Source organism: Schistocerca cancellata, chromosome 5 (genome assembly GCF_023864275.1).
Source record: "Schistocerca cancellata isolate TAMUIC-IGC-003103 chromosome 5, iqSchCanc2.1, whole genome shotgun sequence".
Taxonomy (NCBI): domain Eukaryota; kingdom Metazoa; phylum Arthropoda; class Insecta; order Orthoptera; family Acrididae; genus Schistocerca; species Schistocerca cancellata.
The window spans coordinates 474,648,607-474,666,129 of NC_064630.1; the positions used below are offsets into that span (position 1 = coordinate 474,648,607).

A 17,523-nucleotide genomic window follows, 5' to 3' on the forward strand; every position below is an offset into this window, starting at 1 on the left:
AAAATTTGGGCTAAAATATAGCAATTTATTCCTGTCCCTGCTTCCGAGAGTGGCATGTTGTTGTTGTTGTGGTCTTCAGTCCTGAGACTGGTTTGATGCAGCTCTCCATGCTACTCTATCCTGTGCAAGCTTCTTCATCTCCCAGTACTTACTGCAACCTACATCCTTCGGCATACATTTTGTAAATTTGAAAGGTGAAGCGAGTATGGTGATTATTGGGCGCCATTTATGTTACAGCAAGCTGACGCAAAATATCTCACGTACTTGACGAACGACCATACAGTGAAATGGGACGGCTTACCCGGCGTAGGACGCCATGGGCCGCAGACAGCGCGGCCCGTCCTCCAGCGCCGCCACGGCCGTCTCCTGGTAGGTGAGGCTCGGCTCGCGACGCCGCTTGCTCAGCTCGTAACGCGCCCGCACCAGCATGTGCATCGAGTAGGTGCACAACACGCCGACAAAAAGCGTGCCGATCACGCCCATGATGTACCCAGAGTGCATGAAGGCGTTCGGCACCGCCATGATGCCCGTGCCTAAGCTGCCTTTGAACATGTGCACCAGTGCCGCCAAGTACCTGCAAAGATATCAAGATTCAAAAATAGTTGTATGTGACGGGTATAAGTACAGATATTTCTATTGGCGACTGAGGACGCTGTACTGAACAACATTACGTCAGAATTTATGTCATTTGTAAACTAATAATAATTAGAGCTGCTATGTTTTTTAGATTTGATAGTTCCTCCAAGTATATTTCCCGAGACCAAGCCATTAATGTTTATTTTCCCCTGAGCAGCAAGTCAGATGTTGATGTGTGGACACTTGGACACTGTATTGAGAAGGGTAGTCCATTTAGTGGTGCAGTTACGATCAAGCAGAAAACATCAAATTGTGTGACGTGTTTGCGGGAAGACTGTTACACTACTGGCCATTAAAATTGCTACACCAAGAAGAAATGCAGATGATAAATGGGTATTCATTGGACAAATATATTATACTAGAACTGACATGTGATTACATTTTCACGCAATTTGAGTGCATAGATTATGAGAAATCAGTACCCAGAACAACCACCTCTGGCCGTAATAACGGCCTTGATACGCCTGGGCATAGAGTCCAACAGAGCTTGGATGGCGTGTATAGGTACAGCTGCCCATGCAGCTTCAACACGATACCACAGTTCATCAAGAGTAGTGACTGGCGTATTGTGACGAGCCAGTTGCTTGGCCACCATTGAACAGACGTTTTTTGGTGAGATATCTGGAGAATGTGCTGGCCAAGGCAGCAGCCGAACATTTTCTGTATCCAGAGAGGACCGTACAGGACCTGCAACATGCGGTCGTGCATTACCCTGCTCAAATGTAGGGTTTCGCAGGGATCGAATGAAGGGTAGAGCTACGGGTCGTAACACATCTCAAATGTAACGTCCACTGTTCAAAGTGCCGTCAATGCGAACAAGAGGTGACCGAGACGTGTAACCAATGGCACCCCATACCATAACGCCGGGTGATACGCCAGTATGGCGATGACGAATAGACGCTTCCAATGTGCGTTCACAGCGATATCGCCAAACAGGGATGCGACCATCATGATGCTGTAAAAAGAACCTGGACTCATACGAAAAAATGACGTTTTGCCATTCGTGCACCCAGGTTCGTCGTTGAGTACAACATCGCAGGCGCTCCTGTCTGTGATGCAGCGTCAAGTGTAACCACAGCCATGGTCTCCAAGCTGATAGTCCATGCTGCTGCAAACGTCGTCGAACTGTTCATGCAGATGGTTGTTGTCTTGCAAACGTCCCCATCTGTTGACTTAGGGATCGAGACGTGGCTGCAGGAACCGTTACAGCCATGGGTATAAGATGCCTGTCAACTCGACTGCTAGTGATACGAGGCCGTTGGGATCCATCACGGCGTTCCGTATTACCCTCCTGAACCCACCGATTCCATATTCTGCTAACAGTCATTGAACCTCGACCAACGAGAGCAGCAATGTCGCGATACGATAAACCGCAATCGCGATAGGCTACAATCCGACGTTTATCAAAGTCGGAAACGTGATGCTACACATTTCTCCTCCTTACACGAGGCATTACGACAACGTTTCACCAGGCAACGCCGGTCAACTGCTGTTTGTGTATGAGAAATCGGTTGGAAACTTCCCTCACGTCAGAACGTTGTAGCTGTCGCCACCGGTGCCAACCTTTTGTGAATGCTCTTGAAAGCTAATGATTTGCATATCACATCATCTTCTTCCTGTCGGTTAAATTTCGCGCCTGTAGCACGTCAACATCGTGGTGTAGCAATTTTAATGGCCAGTAGTGTAGATATAGAGAAAAAAGAACCTACACACTGATGTGTGTCCATATTAATGTACCACATGAAAAACTAACTGCACTTATACACATTGGTATTTTGCCTTTAAAGAGCGCAGTTGGACTAAACTACGTGGGCAATTCCTTTTGCTGCCTTCCTTGCTGCCCAAACTTCCCTCATTCGCTCGCCGTGTTTCTGTTTCCGGTCCTCTGTCCATGCTACTTGTCGGCTTCGTGTCTTGGGCCTCATCTTGATTGCCTTTTTGGTTACCCATATTTCTTTCATCTTCCGGCTGTGATCTTGCTTGCGTTCTTCGGTCCATTTCACGCCTATTGGTTTGTCACAGTTTACCTCATGTAGTTTGCTTTTCTTAATGATGATTCTGAATTTTATTCTGTCGTTTATTGTGTCTGCTGTTATGTTTAGTTGGCTCAGGTCGTTTTTTACCTCTGCCACCCATTTGTTGTTTCTAGTGGTTACCCAGTCAAAGATCTGTTTGGTCAGTCTGTATGATGGCATTCTGTATAGGTGTCCATAGAATTGTAGTCTGCGTTTTGTAATCTTTTCTGTGATTGTCTCCGTATATTTGTATAGTTCCTCTGTAGGTTTCTTGATCCATATTCCATTGTTGTTAGTTGCGCCAAATATTTTCCTAAGTATTTTCTGTTCTACTTTTTCTAGTTGTCTGATACGTGTATGCCCTAGGATTAGTGTGGTCTCTGGTGCATATAGTGCCTCGGCAAGCACCTCCGTGTCGTAGTGGAGTAATTTGGCTTTTTGTGAGATAGACTTCTTGTTGTAATGATTCCACACTACTTTGTATGCCTTTTTCAGCTTTGGTTTTCTTTCTTCGTTTTAGTCTGTCTTATATCCACTCATTTGTAGTGTTTCACCAAGGTATTTGAAGTTCGCCGTTTTGTAAATCGTGCCGTACCTTCTGTTCAGATATGAGAGTTTCTTTGTGCTCATAAACAGTGTCTTTTCGTAAGAGATCTATAGTCCAGTTTTGGAAGCAATTTCGTGTAGTTTTTCAATAGCGTCTTTTGTTTCGTTTATACCTTTCGTGACAATCGTCAAATCGTCTGCAAAAGCCAGGCATTTAATCTGTAGGTTTCCTAGGGTTATCCCCTGTTGCGATGTTTCCCATTCTTTTATTACCTTATCTAACACTAGATTGAAAAGGAGAGGTGAGACGCCATCGCCTTGTCAGACACCTGTACGAATTTCAAAGGGCTCTGATAGTTCCCCACAGAACTTTACTTTGGAGATCGTGTTGGTCAAGGTTCGCTCTATGATAGTCCGTGTTGGCTCTGATAGTTCCCCACAGAACTTTACTTTGGAGATCGTGTTGGTCAAGGTTCGCTCTATGATAGTCCGTGTTTTGTTGTCTACTTTGCATTCTGCAAGAATTTTGAAGAGGGTTTTCCGGTCGATAGAGTCGTACGCCTTTTTGAAGTCGACAAAGGTAATGATCAGGTTCTGTTTGTGTTGTAAAATCATTTTCAGGTTCCAAATTTGTTCCGCACAAGACCGCCCTTTACGGAAGCCTGCTTGGTATTCCCCAATCAAGTGGTCGGTCTGGCATTCTAGTCTGTTTAGTAAAGCTTTAGGGAGTATCTTGTATGTGACCAGCAGTAGGGATATTCCTCTGCAGTTGTTCGGATCAGTCTTGTCACCTTTTTTGTGTAGTGGGTGTATCAGGGCAGTTTCCAGTCGTCCGGAATTTTCATGGTCTTCCAGATATCTTCCAAGATCCTGTGAATGTCTTTGGTGAGTTCTGGGTCTTGTAACTTCCAGATTTCCGCAATGATATCGTCTCCTCCTGGTGCTCTACGATTCTTGAGTGACTTGATTATTTCTTTAACTTCTTCTAGAGTTGGAGGTTCACTATCTGGATTGTACGTGCTCGTTTCTGTCATAATGACTTCCATGGGAGGGTCCGTGTTGAGGAGTTTTTCAAAGTACTTTGCCAGAATGTCATAATTGTTTTTGGTATTGGTTTCAAGAGTTCCATCCGGACATATGAAGCATAAGTTGGATGGTTGATATCCAGTTATATTTTCTCTGAACGTTCTGAAGAAGTTTCTTGTATTGTTCTTCGTGAAATCCGATTCGATCTCCGTCAGTTGCCTTTTATCGTACTGTCGTTTTTCACTGCGAATCATTTTCCTTGATTGTTTCTATGTTTTCAGGAATTTCATCCAATTCTCTTGGGATTTATGGCTAATAATTTTTTTCCGTGCACTGATTCGTTGGTCAACAGCTTGGTCACATGTGTGGTTCCACCAACGGTGTTTCCTCGTGCGTTGTGCTTGTGCTAGTTTCATGATCTCTCGGATTCTTCCTGAAAGTTGTGTCCAGTCTGTCGTTTTCTCCATTTTATTATTATTATATATATATATATATATATATATATATATATATATATATATATATATATATATATACGGTGGTCCATTGATCGTGACTGGGCCAAATATCTCACGAAATAAGCGTCAAACGAAAAAACTACAAAGAATGAAACGTGTCTAACTTGAAGGGGGAAACCAGATGGCGCTATGGTTGGCACGCTAGATGGCGCTGCCATCACGGATATCAACTGCGTTCTTTTTAAATAGGAACCCCCATTTTTATTACATATTCGTGTAGTACGTAAAGAAATATGAATGTTTTATTGGGACCACTTTTTGTCTTTGTGATAGATGCCGCTGTAATAGTCACAAACAAATACCCTCCGCCACACACCGTCAGGTGGCTTGCGGAGTATTGATGTAGATGTAGATAGATGGCTCACAATTTTAGACGAACAGTTGGTAACAGGTAGGTTTTTACATTAAAATACAGAACGTAGGTACGTTTCAACATTTTATTTTGGTTGTTCCAATGTGATACATGTGCCTTTTTGAACTTAACATTTCTGAGAACCCATGTTGTTACTGCGTGATTACCTGTAAATACCGTATTAATGTAATAAATGCTCAAAATGATGTCCGTCAGCCTCAATGCATTTGGCTATACGTGTTACGACATTCCTCTGAACAGCGAGTAGGTTGCCTTCCGCAATGTTCGCACATCATTGACAATGCGCTGACGCATTTTGTTAGGCGCTGTCGGTGGATCACGATAGCAAATATCCTTCAACTTTCCCCACAGAAAGAAATCCGGGGACGTCAGATCCGGGGAACGTGCGGGCCATGGTGCCTCGACGACCAATCCACCTGTCATGAAATATGCTATTCAATACCGCTTCAACCGCACGCGGCTATGTGCCCGACATCCATCATGTTGGAAGTACATCGACATTCTGTCATGCAGTGCAACATCTTGTAGTAACATCGGTAGAACATTACGTAGGAAATCAGCATACATTGCACCATTTAAATTGCCATCGATAAATTGGGATTCAATTATGCTTCATCCGATAATGCCGCACCATACATTAATCCGCCAAGGTCGCTGATGTTCGACTTGTCGCAGCCATCGTGGAATTTCCGTTGCCCAATAGTGCATATTATGCCGGTTTACGTTACCGCTGTTGGTGAATGACGCTTCGTCGCTAAATAGAACGCGTGCAAAAAACCTGTCATCGCCCCGTAATTTCTTTTGTGCCCAGTGGCAGAACTGTACACGACGTTCAAACTCGTCACCATGCAATTCCTGGTGCATAGAAATATGGTACGAGTGCAATCGATGTTGACGTAGCATTCTCAACACCAACGTTATTGAGATTCCCGATTCTCGCGCAGTTTGTCTGCTACTGATGTGCATATTAGCCGCGACAGCAGCTAAAACACCTACTTGGGCATCATCATTTGTTGCAGGTCGTGGTTGACGTTTCACATTTGGCTGAACACTTTCTGTTTCCTTAAATAACGTAACTATCCGGCGAACGGTCCGGACACTTGGATGATGTCGTCCAGGACACCGAGCAGCATACATAGCACAATCCCGTTGGGCATTTTGATCACAATAGCCATACATCAACACGATATCGACCTTTTCCGCAGTTGGTAAACGGTCCATTTTAACACGGGTAAAGTATTAGGAAGCAAATACTGTCCGCACTGGCGGAATGTTACGTGATACCACGTACTTATACATTTGTGACTATTACAGCTCCATCTATCACAAAGCGAAAAAAGTGGTCCAACTAAAACATTCATATTTCTTTACGTACTACACGAATATGTAATAAATAATAGGGGTTCCTATTTTTAAAAATGCAGTTGATTTACGTTTGACCTGTGGCAGCGCCATCTAGCGGGAGCAACCGCAGCGCCATCTGGTTTCCCCCTTTTCGTTCTTATATATATATATATATATATATATATATATATATATATATATATATATATATATATATATATATATATATATATAGGGTGAAGCGAAATTCGCGCACTCGGGCTTCGCAGCGCTACTCCTCACATAAAAAAAATGTCTGCCACAAAATTTCGTCCGGCGAGTACTTCCGGCAAAAAAGGACGTTAAAGAGTGGCAATCTGGCAACACTGTAATCACATGTATGATAACTACCTCAATCCGCACATGTTATTTGCTTTTTTTATAGGTGGTGCAGTGGAGAGGGTTTTGGGTTAGAATGCAGGTGGTCGAGGGGTCAATCCTGGGGAGTGGCGCATATTTTTTATGTGCTAATTTCATTCTGACATTTCATAAAGTAAGATACACCATTTTTTAGGTCACATGTATCCTAAATTTGCAACGTTTTGTAACGCTGAACATAACAAATGCGTGGTTAGACAAATAATAAATAGACAGTTGAAACAAACGATCTGTCATGGGACAGAATAAGTATAAATACAATCCCAATTTCGAGATGCTAAAGATGGTAGCACAGTACAATAACACAACATCTGCTTGTCATTTATATTACAAGCAATATGAGCGCTCAGATGTCGCGCATTAGCAACCAGTGACAATAATAATGTCCATATTAATGACCTCATGACCTTCATAACAGATTATGTTCTCCTCAGAATAATAGATGCTCTACAAGGCGCAACCTATCATACAGCTCTGGACCTTTCACAGCAAAGCTGTGTCCACAGTAATAATAATAATAATAATAATAATAATAATAATAATGCATTAAGATACGTACTAAACAGCATGCAGTTACCAGGCTCAATGTCGAAAGGCATAATTAATGGGACGATGGTGATAACACATACCAACAGTAACCGAGTTTCGATATTATTCGCAAAGCGCGTTGCTAGTCCTACTGGTAACGTAAGGCCCTAAGGAAAAGTAATGGGCCTGAACGAGGAAAAAATAATAGTTGGTAGTAATCTATGGGACCGTTAGAGGAGATTACAAAGAAAATAGGTTTCGCATCTAGTAGATGAATGGGTGCGAATAAATTCACTATTGTAGTATGTACGTGCAAATGTTTTCTAGAGAACTCAGTGCAGACGCTGTTGACGATTAAGATGCCAGATACCGTACCACCTGGAAATTTTACCAAATAAAAAAAAAACGTAGGACTTAACACAGGATAGAACCATTGACCTCCTTCATGCCAACTTAAAACTCTATCCACTACAGCAACTGTACGTTACAATTCCTAGCTGCTGACAGAGATGGTTCCCATACCTGTGGTTACAGTGTTGCCAGATTGCCACTCTTTAACGTCCTTTTTCTTCCGGATGTATTCACAGGACGAAATTTTGAGACAGACATTTTTTTATCACTGGTACGTGAGGAGTCGCGCTGCGAAGCCCGAGTGCGCGAATTTCGCTTCAGCCTGTATATATCTTAATACGTAACCACTTCAATGTGCTGTTTTTTTTGTGTGTCTAACAGTTTTCCTAGCAAACACGTCACATAAATTGCTACCTGATGTATCGTGTATGGTCGTAACTGCACCACTAAGTTGACTACACCTGTCAGTATAGACTGACCACTTTGCGTCCACGCGTCCCTACTTCAACGACCGAGCAGCTGCCCATGGGAAAATAAGCATTAATGATTCCTCTTGTCACATGTACTTGAAGACTCGGAGGTACTAACCAACGTAAAACATACTCCTCCTATTAGCTAAAATTATTAGTCTGCAAGTAACATAAATACTGATGTTGTTCAGTAAACTGACCTCAGTCAATAATAAAAATATCTGCACTTACACCCTCTATATATATCTAGGGTGTCGTAGCAAACTTGCCACATTTTCGAAATAAAACAAAATGTAAAAAATGTAATTGGAAATAGGTGAGCCTATGTCAGGAGCTCACATAATGATCAGGTATTCACAATCGCTACAAGTAAGCAACCATCACCCTCAACACAGATTTACATTGTTTTAATGGCACCTGTTTTTTTCTACCAAAATGAAAACTAGAGGTACATTTAGTGATGTCTGACTTGGTTTCACTGCTCTACACTTTATACCTTCCGGAATACTAAGACTTTAAATAACGCAAACGGTACCATAATGCAGGTTGCATGCTGTAGGCAACAAGACACTAATTGTGACACCATTTCCATCCTAAAAGGTTTAAGTGTTTCAGAAGGTATGAGGTTTAAAACAGTGAAAACAGGTCTTCCGTGAATAACTGAGCCTCTAGTTTTCATTTTCGTTGGGAAAAAAATACAAAGGATTCAAGTCGGATGAACGGATAGACCATATTACCGGACTACCTCGACCAATCCACCGCTCATGAACCGTTGCGCTGAGGCAGTGTCGCAAGATCCGTAGAAAATGGGGTGGCACCCCGTTGTGCATAAGCCACAGCCGTCTTTATGAGAGAGTAGCGTTCTCCAATAGTACTGGTAATTAATAGCGCAGAAATCGGTGACAGACAGCACCGGTTAATCTGTTTGGCGAAGTGTATGATCCTCTAAATTAGTCACCGATACTTCATGCCCTCACAATAATACCGAAGTGATTCTGTAGTTTACTTCCATTATTCCTCTAGGACTTGTATCTGCCCTGAAGTGCGTATTTTGATAATTTACTACGCCATCTCTTGTGAATTCTGCCTCATCTGTAAAAAAAAAAAGGCACGCTGTGAACTGCATATCTTTAACGGCTCATATCCCCACAGGTGTTGACTTCCGGACGTATCATTAGAAGAACTTTTCTTTCAACTCTCTGTCTCTCTAAATTCGTATACTGGGCGGCCCATCTAATAGTAGTCAGGTACATTTTTTTCTGTTGTTTCAGCAGATATTAGCAAATTCGATTTTGCAATGTCGCCAGAGTGCGTCCATTTGTGTCCCGTCGCAAACAAAATCATTTTAAACAGGTATTTTGAGTACCCGTTCCATGAAGCGGTCCTAAATTATACGAGCGCTATATTCTTTTTAGAGGTATGTCTTAGCAGGTACTGTAAAATGTGAAGAACTTGCCCCGTCTCATGGCCGCCCTGCCCCATGACGTCTGCTACCACTATACCGCAGCGCTACTCCGTCGCTGATGGAGTACTGGTCTTGGCTGTTTCTGTCTCACTATATGTCGTTAAAAGTAAATACTCTACTAGATTAATTTGGGACCGCTCTATCGAATGGGTACATACACTGAAGAGCCAAGGAAACTGATATAGGCATGCCTATTCAAATACAGAGATATGTAAGTAGGCAGAACACGGTGCTGCGGTCGGCAACGCCTATATAAGACAACAAGTGTCTGGCGCAGTTGTTAAATCGGTTACTGCTGCTACAATGGCAGCTTATCAAGATTTAAGTGAGTTTGAACGAGGTGTTGTAACAGGCGTACGAGCCATGGGACACAGCATCTCCGAGGTAGCGATGAGGTGGGGACTTTTCCCGTACGACCATTTCACGAGTGTACCCTGAATATCAGAAATTCGGTAAAACATCCAGTCTCCGACATCGCTGCGACCGGAAAAAGATCCTGCAAGAACGAAACTAACGACGATTCAAGAGAATCGTTCAACGTGACAGAAGTCAACCCATCCGCAAATTGCTGCAGATTTCAATGCTGGGACATCAACAAGTGTCACCTTGCGAACCATTCAACGAAACATCATCGATATGGGCTTTCGGAGCCGAAGTCCACCGTTCATGACTGCACGACACAAAGCTTTACGCCACGCCTGGGCCCCTCAACACTGACATTGGACTGTTGATTACTGGAAACATGTTGCCTGGTCGTACGAGTCTCATTTCAAATTGATCTAGTGGATAGACTTGTACGGATTCGGAGACAACCTCATGAATCCATAGGCCCTGCATGTCACCAGGGGACAATTAAATCTGGTGGAGGCTCTATAATGGTGTGGGGCGTGTGCAGTTGGAGTGATACGGATCCCCTGATACGTCTAGATACGAATCTGGCAGCTGGCACGTATGTAAGCATGCGGCCTGATCCTACATCCATTCAAGTCCATTGTACATTCCAACGGACTTGGGCAGTTCCAGCAGGACAATGCGACACTCCACGCATTCAGAATTGCTACATAGTGGCTCCAGGAACACTATTCTGAGTTTAAACACTTCCGCCGGCCACCAAACTTCCCAGACATGAAGATTATTGAGCACATCTCGGATGCCTTGCAACGTGCTATTCGGAAGAGATCTCCACTCCCTCGTACTCTTACTGATTTACGGACAGAACCGCATGATTCATGGTGTCAGTTCCCTCCAGCACTACATCAGACATTAGTCGAACCCATGCCACGTGGTGTTGCGGCTCACGGGGCCACTTCACGATATTAGGCAGGTGTACCAGTTTCTTTGGCTCTTGAGTGTATATTCACACCTTTCAGGTATGGCGCCTCTGGTGCCTCTCTCAGTTTCGTGCCCTAAGCGGCGGGTTGTGTCGCTTGGGCCTTAAGCCGTTCCTGCATGCACGTGAAACTATGCTTGGAGCAATACCAAACTCCTGGGGTACACACGTCTAACTTCGTCCTTCTTCCAGTTTCCCGACGAATCTCCCCGGTATGAAGTCATCCAAATATTTGTCTCCAGATCTTGTTTGTAATGACTGGAAACACGTTGCCTGGTCGGACGAGTCAAATTGATCTAGCGGATGGGGTTGTACGGATAGGGAGACAACCTCATGAATCCATAGACCCTGCATGTCAGCAGGGGACAGTTCAAGCTGGTGGAGGCTGTATAAAGGTGTGGAGCGTTTGCAGTTGGAGTGATATAGGACCCCTGATTCGTCTAGATACGACTCTGACAGAAGATACGTACGTAAGCATCCTGTCTGATCACCTGCATCCATTCATATGTATTGTGCATTGGGCAATTCCAGCAGGGCAATGCGACACCCGAAACATCCCAAATTGCTACAGAGTGGCTCCAGAACACTCTTCTGAGTTTAAACACTTCCGCTGGCCACCAAACTCCCCAGACATGAGCATTATTGAGCATATCTGGGATGCCTTACAACGTGCTGTTCAGAAGCGATCTCCACCTACTCGTAATCTTACGGATATATGGACAACCCTACACGATTCCTGGTGTCAGTTCCCTCCAGCACTACTTCAGACATTAGTCGGGTCCATGCCACATCGTGTTGCGGCACTTCTGCATGCTCGCGGGGGCCCTGCACGATATTAGGCAGGTGTACCAGTCATTGGGTTTTCAGTGTAAAAATTCGCTTTAAATCTCATTTCGTTTGTAATGGGGAAAAAACGGCGATTTCCGTTGAGACTGGGTCTTGCGTGACAGACGTGACGACCAGTATTTCTCTGAGCTGACTCGAGTTACACAGTACAAAAACGGGACTGCAAATACGTGACGAAACACAAGGGAAAATACGCCTGATGACTTTTAGCACACAAAAATTTTACAAAAGAGGGATGACGACCTTCAAAGCGCAGTACATTTTCTCCTTCAGATATACAGTGGCTACAATTCTGATATTTCTAACAGAAAGAGAGTTATGGTTTTTAAAGGAAAAGACTATTTACGTTCCAAAACACTGCTAAATGGTCACGTTTTAGAACAAATTCCCCATTTCAACTTCTCAGTTTGTCATGTAAGCTGCCGACTTCAAAATGACATATACAATACATTAAATAAATATCAGACAATACTCAGTACAATGCAAAGAACACACAGAATGAAACAAGTATAAAAAAATTCTAAAGTAATGGCTGCATATTTTTTGACATATGGCGTGCAAAACCTAAGGACGAACATAGCTTTCGCATGATGTGTCACTGACAAAGAACCTAGCTCTACGAAAACTGAACCGTACATAGATGGTTGGTTGGTTTGTGGGGGTTGAAGGGATCAGACTCAAAGGTCATCGGTCCCTGAACCGTACGTATAAAGAAATGCTAAGTATAGTCCCACACGCCCTCCATGGGGTGTAAGTCAGAGGAACGGACAAGTCAGTCCATTCGCCGAGTATCCTCTCATTCCAAGACCTCCTCCGCCTGCGCTGTTCATTGAGGGTCACGAACGTACATGTGGAAGCTGTATAGTGTCACAACAACGTTGACCGGTGAAGATGCTGGGCACTCCGCCCATGCGACATTACGCCTTACCACTACATAGCACTTGGACTACCAAACCGATCATCTTCGACAATTTTCCTGGATGTAGTACATGTTGTGCATGTGTGAAATCTTATGGACTTAACTGCTAAAATCATCAGTCCCTAAGCTTACATACTACTTAACCTAAATTATCCTAAGGACAAACACACACACCCATGCCCGAGGGAGGACTAGAACCTCCGCATTACATGTTCCCAACTTCTCCATGCGAGAATGAGCACTGACGAACATGATCGTTTTGGTGGTCCAGGTGTAATTGTGTGAGGAGGCATGATGTTGCACGCGTTTACTGACCTCCAAATCTTTCAACGTTATTGAGAAACTTTACTCCTTTCCCACGTGCGTCTTTTCAGGGGTGCATTCAGTCCTGATTTGGTTAAAACGTGTGGGATGCTTTGGGGAAACATATTGCAGGGCGTTCACATGCTCCAACGAGCATCCAGCAGCTATCAGACCCTCTGGTGGAGGAACAGAACGCCGTACCGCAAGAACTCCTTATCAACCTTGTGATCACCATGAAAGCACATTGCAGAACATGTGCTGATCCGTGATGAACATCCGTGAAGAACCATGTGCCGCCTTTTTAAAGTCCAGGGGACCACCATAAATCGAGGCGACTCCAGTTTAATTGTTGTCTTTGAATGAAAGTGTCTTTTCTGTTCGCTTCATTGCGGGTTTTTCCGTTACCTTCTATACAATACTGAATGAGTTCTTTCTGTGTACGGTCCAATTTTCATCGAGCTGTGTTATACGGCAATGACACATCACACGAAAGGTACTTCAGTTCTTAAGTTTTCCACACCAGTGCATATGCTATTTTATTAAAGGAAGAGACTAGACGAGAACCATTCTTTATGCACTGCAAGCATCATGACTCAAAATTTTTGCTATGTTTAAGCGGCCCAAACGCGCATCGTCACAACCAGCACTAGGTACTCAAAGTGGTGGCTAAACTTAGCGCACAGCTTACTTAGTTGTAAAAGATAATATGATACACGTTGAACGCACTATCCAATTAGTTACCCACAGTGAGATGACAACAAATGAAATTCAAACTTATGTCTTTTTTTAATATATATGCAGTTTTGCATGAAATCATGTTAAAATAAAATTAAAAAATTGTTTCACAGCTGAAAAGTAGAAAAAAAAGAAAAACCATAAGCGTCAGAGGTACTTACGAGATAGGCTGTTCGACGTTACGCCGTAAGTAGGGATCGTACTCGATGGAATAGGCACTGACCTTGTGCCTGATGCTGCAAAATAAATAGCTGACTTAGAAATGCGTCAAATAATTTGGTCAATATTGTAGCTCTCAAACACCAAAAATAAAACATCGAAGGCCGATGACAATATAAAGAGAGAAAAGAAGAACATTTATAGAGATTACTGTTCCATAAATGATGGGGTTATTAGAGAAAGGGATTCAGTTCGACCTGTGCTAATGGGGACAGAAACCGCCGGTGATATAGAAAGTGAGAGTCAGAGAGAGAGAGAGAGAGAGAGAGAGAGAGAGAGAGAGGCGGGGGGGGGGGGGGGGGGAGTAGGCCACGACAGGTGGAGGTGAATGGGTTGAAGATATGAAAAAGGTAAAGAACAATGTGAAATATGGAAATATGTGAACATCTGAACAGTTATGTAATGGGGTGAGAAGGTGGGAGACATGGGAACGACCATCAAATGAGGCCGAAGGGACAAGGAGGGAACTTTACAGGAAATGATCATGTGAAACATGTGACAGCTGTTGGACGCACTGGAAATATGAGGAAAGACGAAGAAATGATGAACGGCACGCCAGACGCAGAGAAAGTTGCATGTGAAAAATACGAGAGGATGAGTGTGAGAGAGAAAGATGTGATATCCGCGGAGGGAAAAGTGGGGAGGGGAGTATGAATCGCTGCACGATAAATTAGCGTAGCCTGTACATTATAATTTGGGTGACAAAATCAGATATAGCGCATTGCCAAATGGTTGCCAAGTATTAACCGTAGAAATGTGCATTCTAAAGAAGTTAGGTAGTCATTTGTTGATCCAGATGGAAGCACTTTACACTGGCAATATGATGATTCTTTTTTATGTGCCAAATTCTGGACGTTTTTACCGCCATGATTAAAGTATCGAAGATAACGTTTTCTAAAGAATCTTCTCTCTGCCACTAATGTTAAGAAAGTCTCGTTTGTCAGTGCGACTCGTTCAAGGTGTACTGTTGGCTTGTGTCAGTTCCTTCAATAACGTATTCGCATGACAATGAATATATGCTCAGAGCACGGTCTCGCAAACACAGTTCTCGTACAGGAGACTGTGTAGGCCCTGTCGTATTTAGTTAATTATTATCGAAAGATTTAAGTTTCGGAGAGTGAAAAAGCGATGAGATCCTTGAAATATACCATCTTCGTAAGGTGGTAAGAAGCTTTTGACAAGACGTCAGAGTTTCTATAGCGTTGTCCTTCGCTTATTGTTTAAAAGCTTTGTATAAATTCCTACTCATCCAGATATGTTGCAAACGATCTCTTAAGCAAACGATGGTTGTGAGTGTATAACGTACTAAGTCGTTATTGGATGCCTCAACTGTTTACGATAGTCTAAGAGATGCTATGAGTATTCAACCGCGTCTGTTTTTGTAAATTTCAGTAATGTGTCACTATTAACACAGGTGAAAAATCTTCCAATGTAGTGCACCATATATACAGGGGGGTCCATTGATCGTGACTGCGCCAAACATCTCACGAAATAAGCGTCAAATGAAAAAACTACAAAGAACAAAACTTCTCTAGCTTGAAGGGGGAAACCAGATGGCGCTATGGTTGGCCGCTAGATGGCGCTGCCATAGGTCAAACGGATTTCAACTACGTTTTTTTTTAAAAAAAAGAGGAACCCCCATTTTTTTATTAAATATTCGTGTAGTATGTAAAGAAAGGTGAATGTTTTAGTTGGACCACTTTATCCGCTTTGTGATACATGGCGCTATAATAGTCACAAACATATGGCTCACAATTTTAGACGAACAGTTGGTAACAGGTAGGTTTTTTAAATTAAAACACAGAACGTAGGTACGTTTGAACATTTTATTTCCGTTGTTCCAATGTGCTATATGTACCTTCGTGAATTTATCATTCCTGAGAACGCGTGCTGTGATTACCTGTAAATACCACATTAATGCAATAAATGCTCAAAATGATGTCCGTCAACCTAAATGCATTTGGCAATACATGTCATGACATTCCTCTCAACAGCGAGTAGTTCGCCTTCCGTAATGTTCGCACATACATTGACAATGCGCTGACGCATGTTGTCAGGGGTTGTCGGTGGATCCGATAGCAAATATCCTTCAACTTTCCCCACAGAAAGAAATCCGGGGACGTCATATCCGGTGAACGTGCGGGCCATGCATGGTATGGTGCTTCCACGACCAATCCACCTGTCATGAAATACGCTATTCAATACCGCTTCAACCGCACGCGAGCTATGTGCTGGACATTCATCATGTTGGAAGTACATCGCCATTCTGTCATGCAGTGCAACATCTTGTAGTAACATCGGTAGAACATTACGTAGGATATCAGCATACATTGCACCATTTAGATTGCCACCGATAACATGGAGGCCAATTATCCTTCCTCCCAAATTCCGCACCATACATTAACCCCTCCATCGTCTCTGATGTTCCACTTGTCGCAGCCATCGTGGAATTTCCGTTGCCCACTACTGCATATTATGCCGGTTTACGTTACCGCTGTTGGTGAATGACGCTTCGTCGCTAAATAGAAAGCGTGCAAAAAATCTGTCATTGTCCCGTAATTTCTCTTGTGCCCAGTGGCAGAACTGTACACGACGTTCAAAGTCTTCGCCATGCAATTCCTGGTGCATAGAAATATGGTACGGGTGCAATCGATGTTGATGAAGCATTCTCAACACCGACGTTTTGAGATTCCTAATTCTCGTGCAATTTGTCTGCTGCTGATGTGCGGAATAGCCGCGATAGGAGCTAAAACACCTACTTGGGCATCATCACTTGTTGCAGGGCGTGGTTGACGTTTCCCATGTGGCTGAACACTTCCTGTTTCATTAAATAACGGAATTATCCGGCGAACGGTCCGGACACTTGGATATGTCGTCCAGGATACCGAGCAGCATACATAGCACACGCCCGTTGGGCATTTTGATCACAATAGCCATACATTAACACGATATCGACCTTTTCCGCAATTGATAAAAGGTCTATTTTAACACGGGTAATGTATCACGAAGCAAATACCGTCCGCACAGGCGGAGTGTTACGTGATACTACGTACTTATACGTTTGTGACTATTACAGCCCCATCTATCACAAAGCGAGAAAAGTGGTCCAACTAAATCATTCATATTTCTTTACGTACTACACGAATATGTAATAAAAATGGGGGTTCCTATTTTTTTTTAAAAACGCAGTTGACATTCGTTTGACCTATGGCAACGCCATTTAGCAGGCCAACCATAGCGCCATCTGGTTTCCCCCTATAAGCTAGACGAGTTTCGTTCTTTGTAGTTCTTTCGTTTGATGCTTATTTCGTGAGATATTTGGCCCGGTCGCTATCAATGGACCACCCTGTATATTCGTGTCAAAATTTAAGTACGAAAGTAACTTTCGCCTGATATGTTGTGCATATGTGCATATATTGTTGTTTTAATAAAGGAAAAAAAGGTAAAAAAAATGCCACTGCCAAGTTCAATGAAAGTTGGAT

The 17,523-nt window shown here is 43.2% G+C and overlaps 1 protein-coding gene across 1 annotated transcript in view; it reads right to left on the reverse strand.

Annotated features, from left to right (window-relative positions):
- Nucleotides 1–17,523, reverse strand: part of LOC126188067 (proton-coupled amino acid transporter-like protein CG1139) — a 129,348-nt gene that overhangs the window by 59,257 nt on the left and 52,568 nt on the right. The window contains exons 4-5 of the mRNA XM_049929512.1: nt 13,984–14,058; nt 302–574 (exon numbers count right to left, since the gene is read on the reverse strand). Coding sequence (XP_049785469.1) covers nt 302–574; nt 13,984–14,058 — 348 coding nt within the window. The remainder of the gene's footprint in view (nt 1–301; nt 575–13,983; nt 14,059–17,523) is intronic.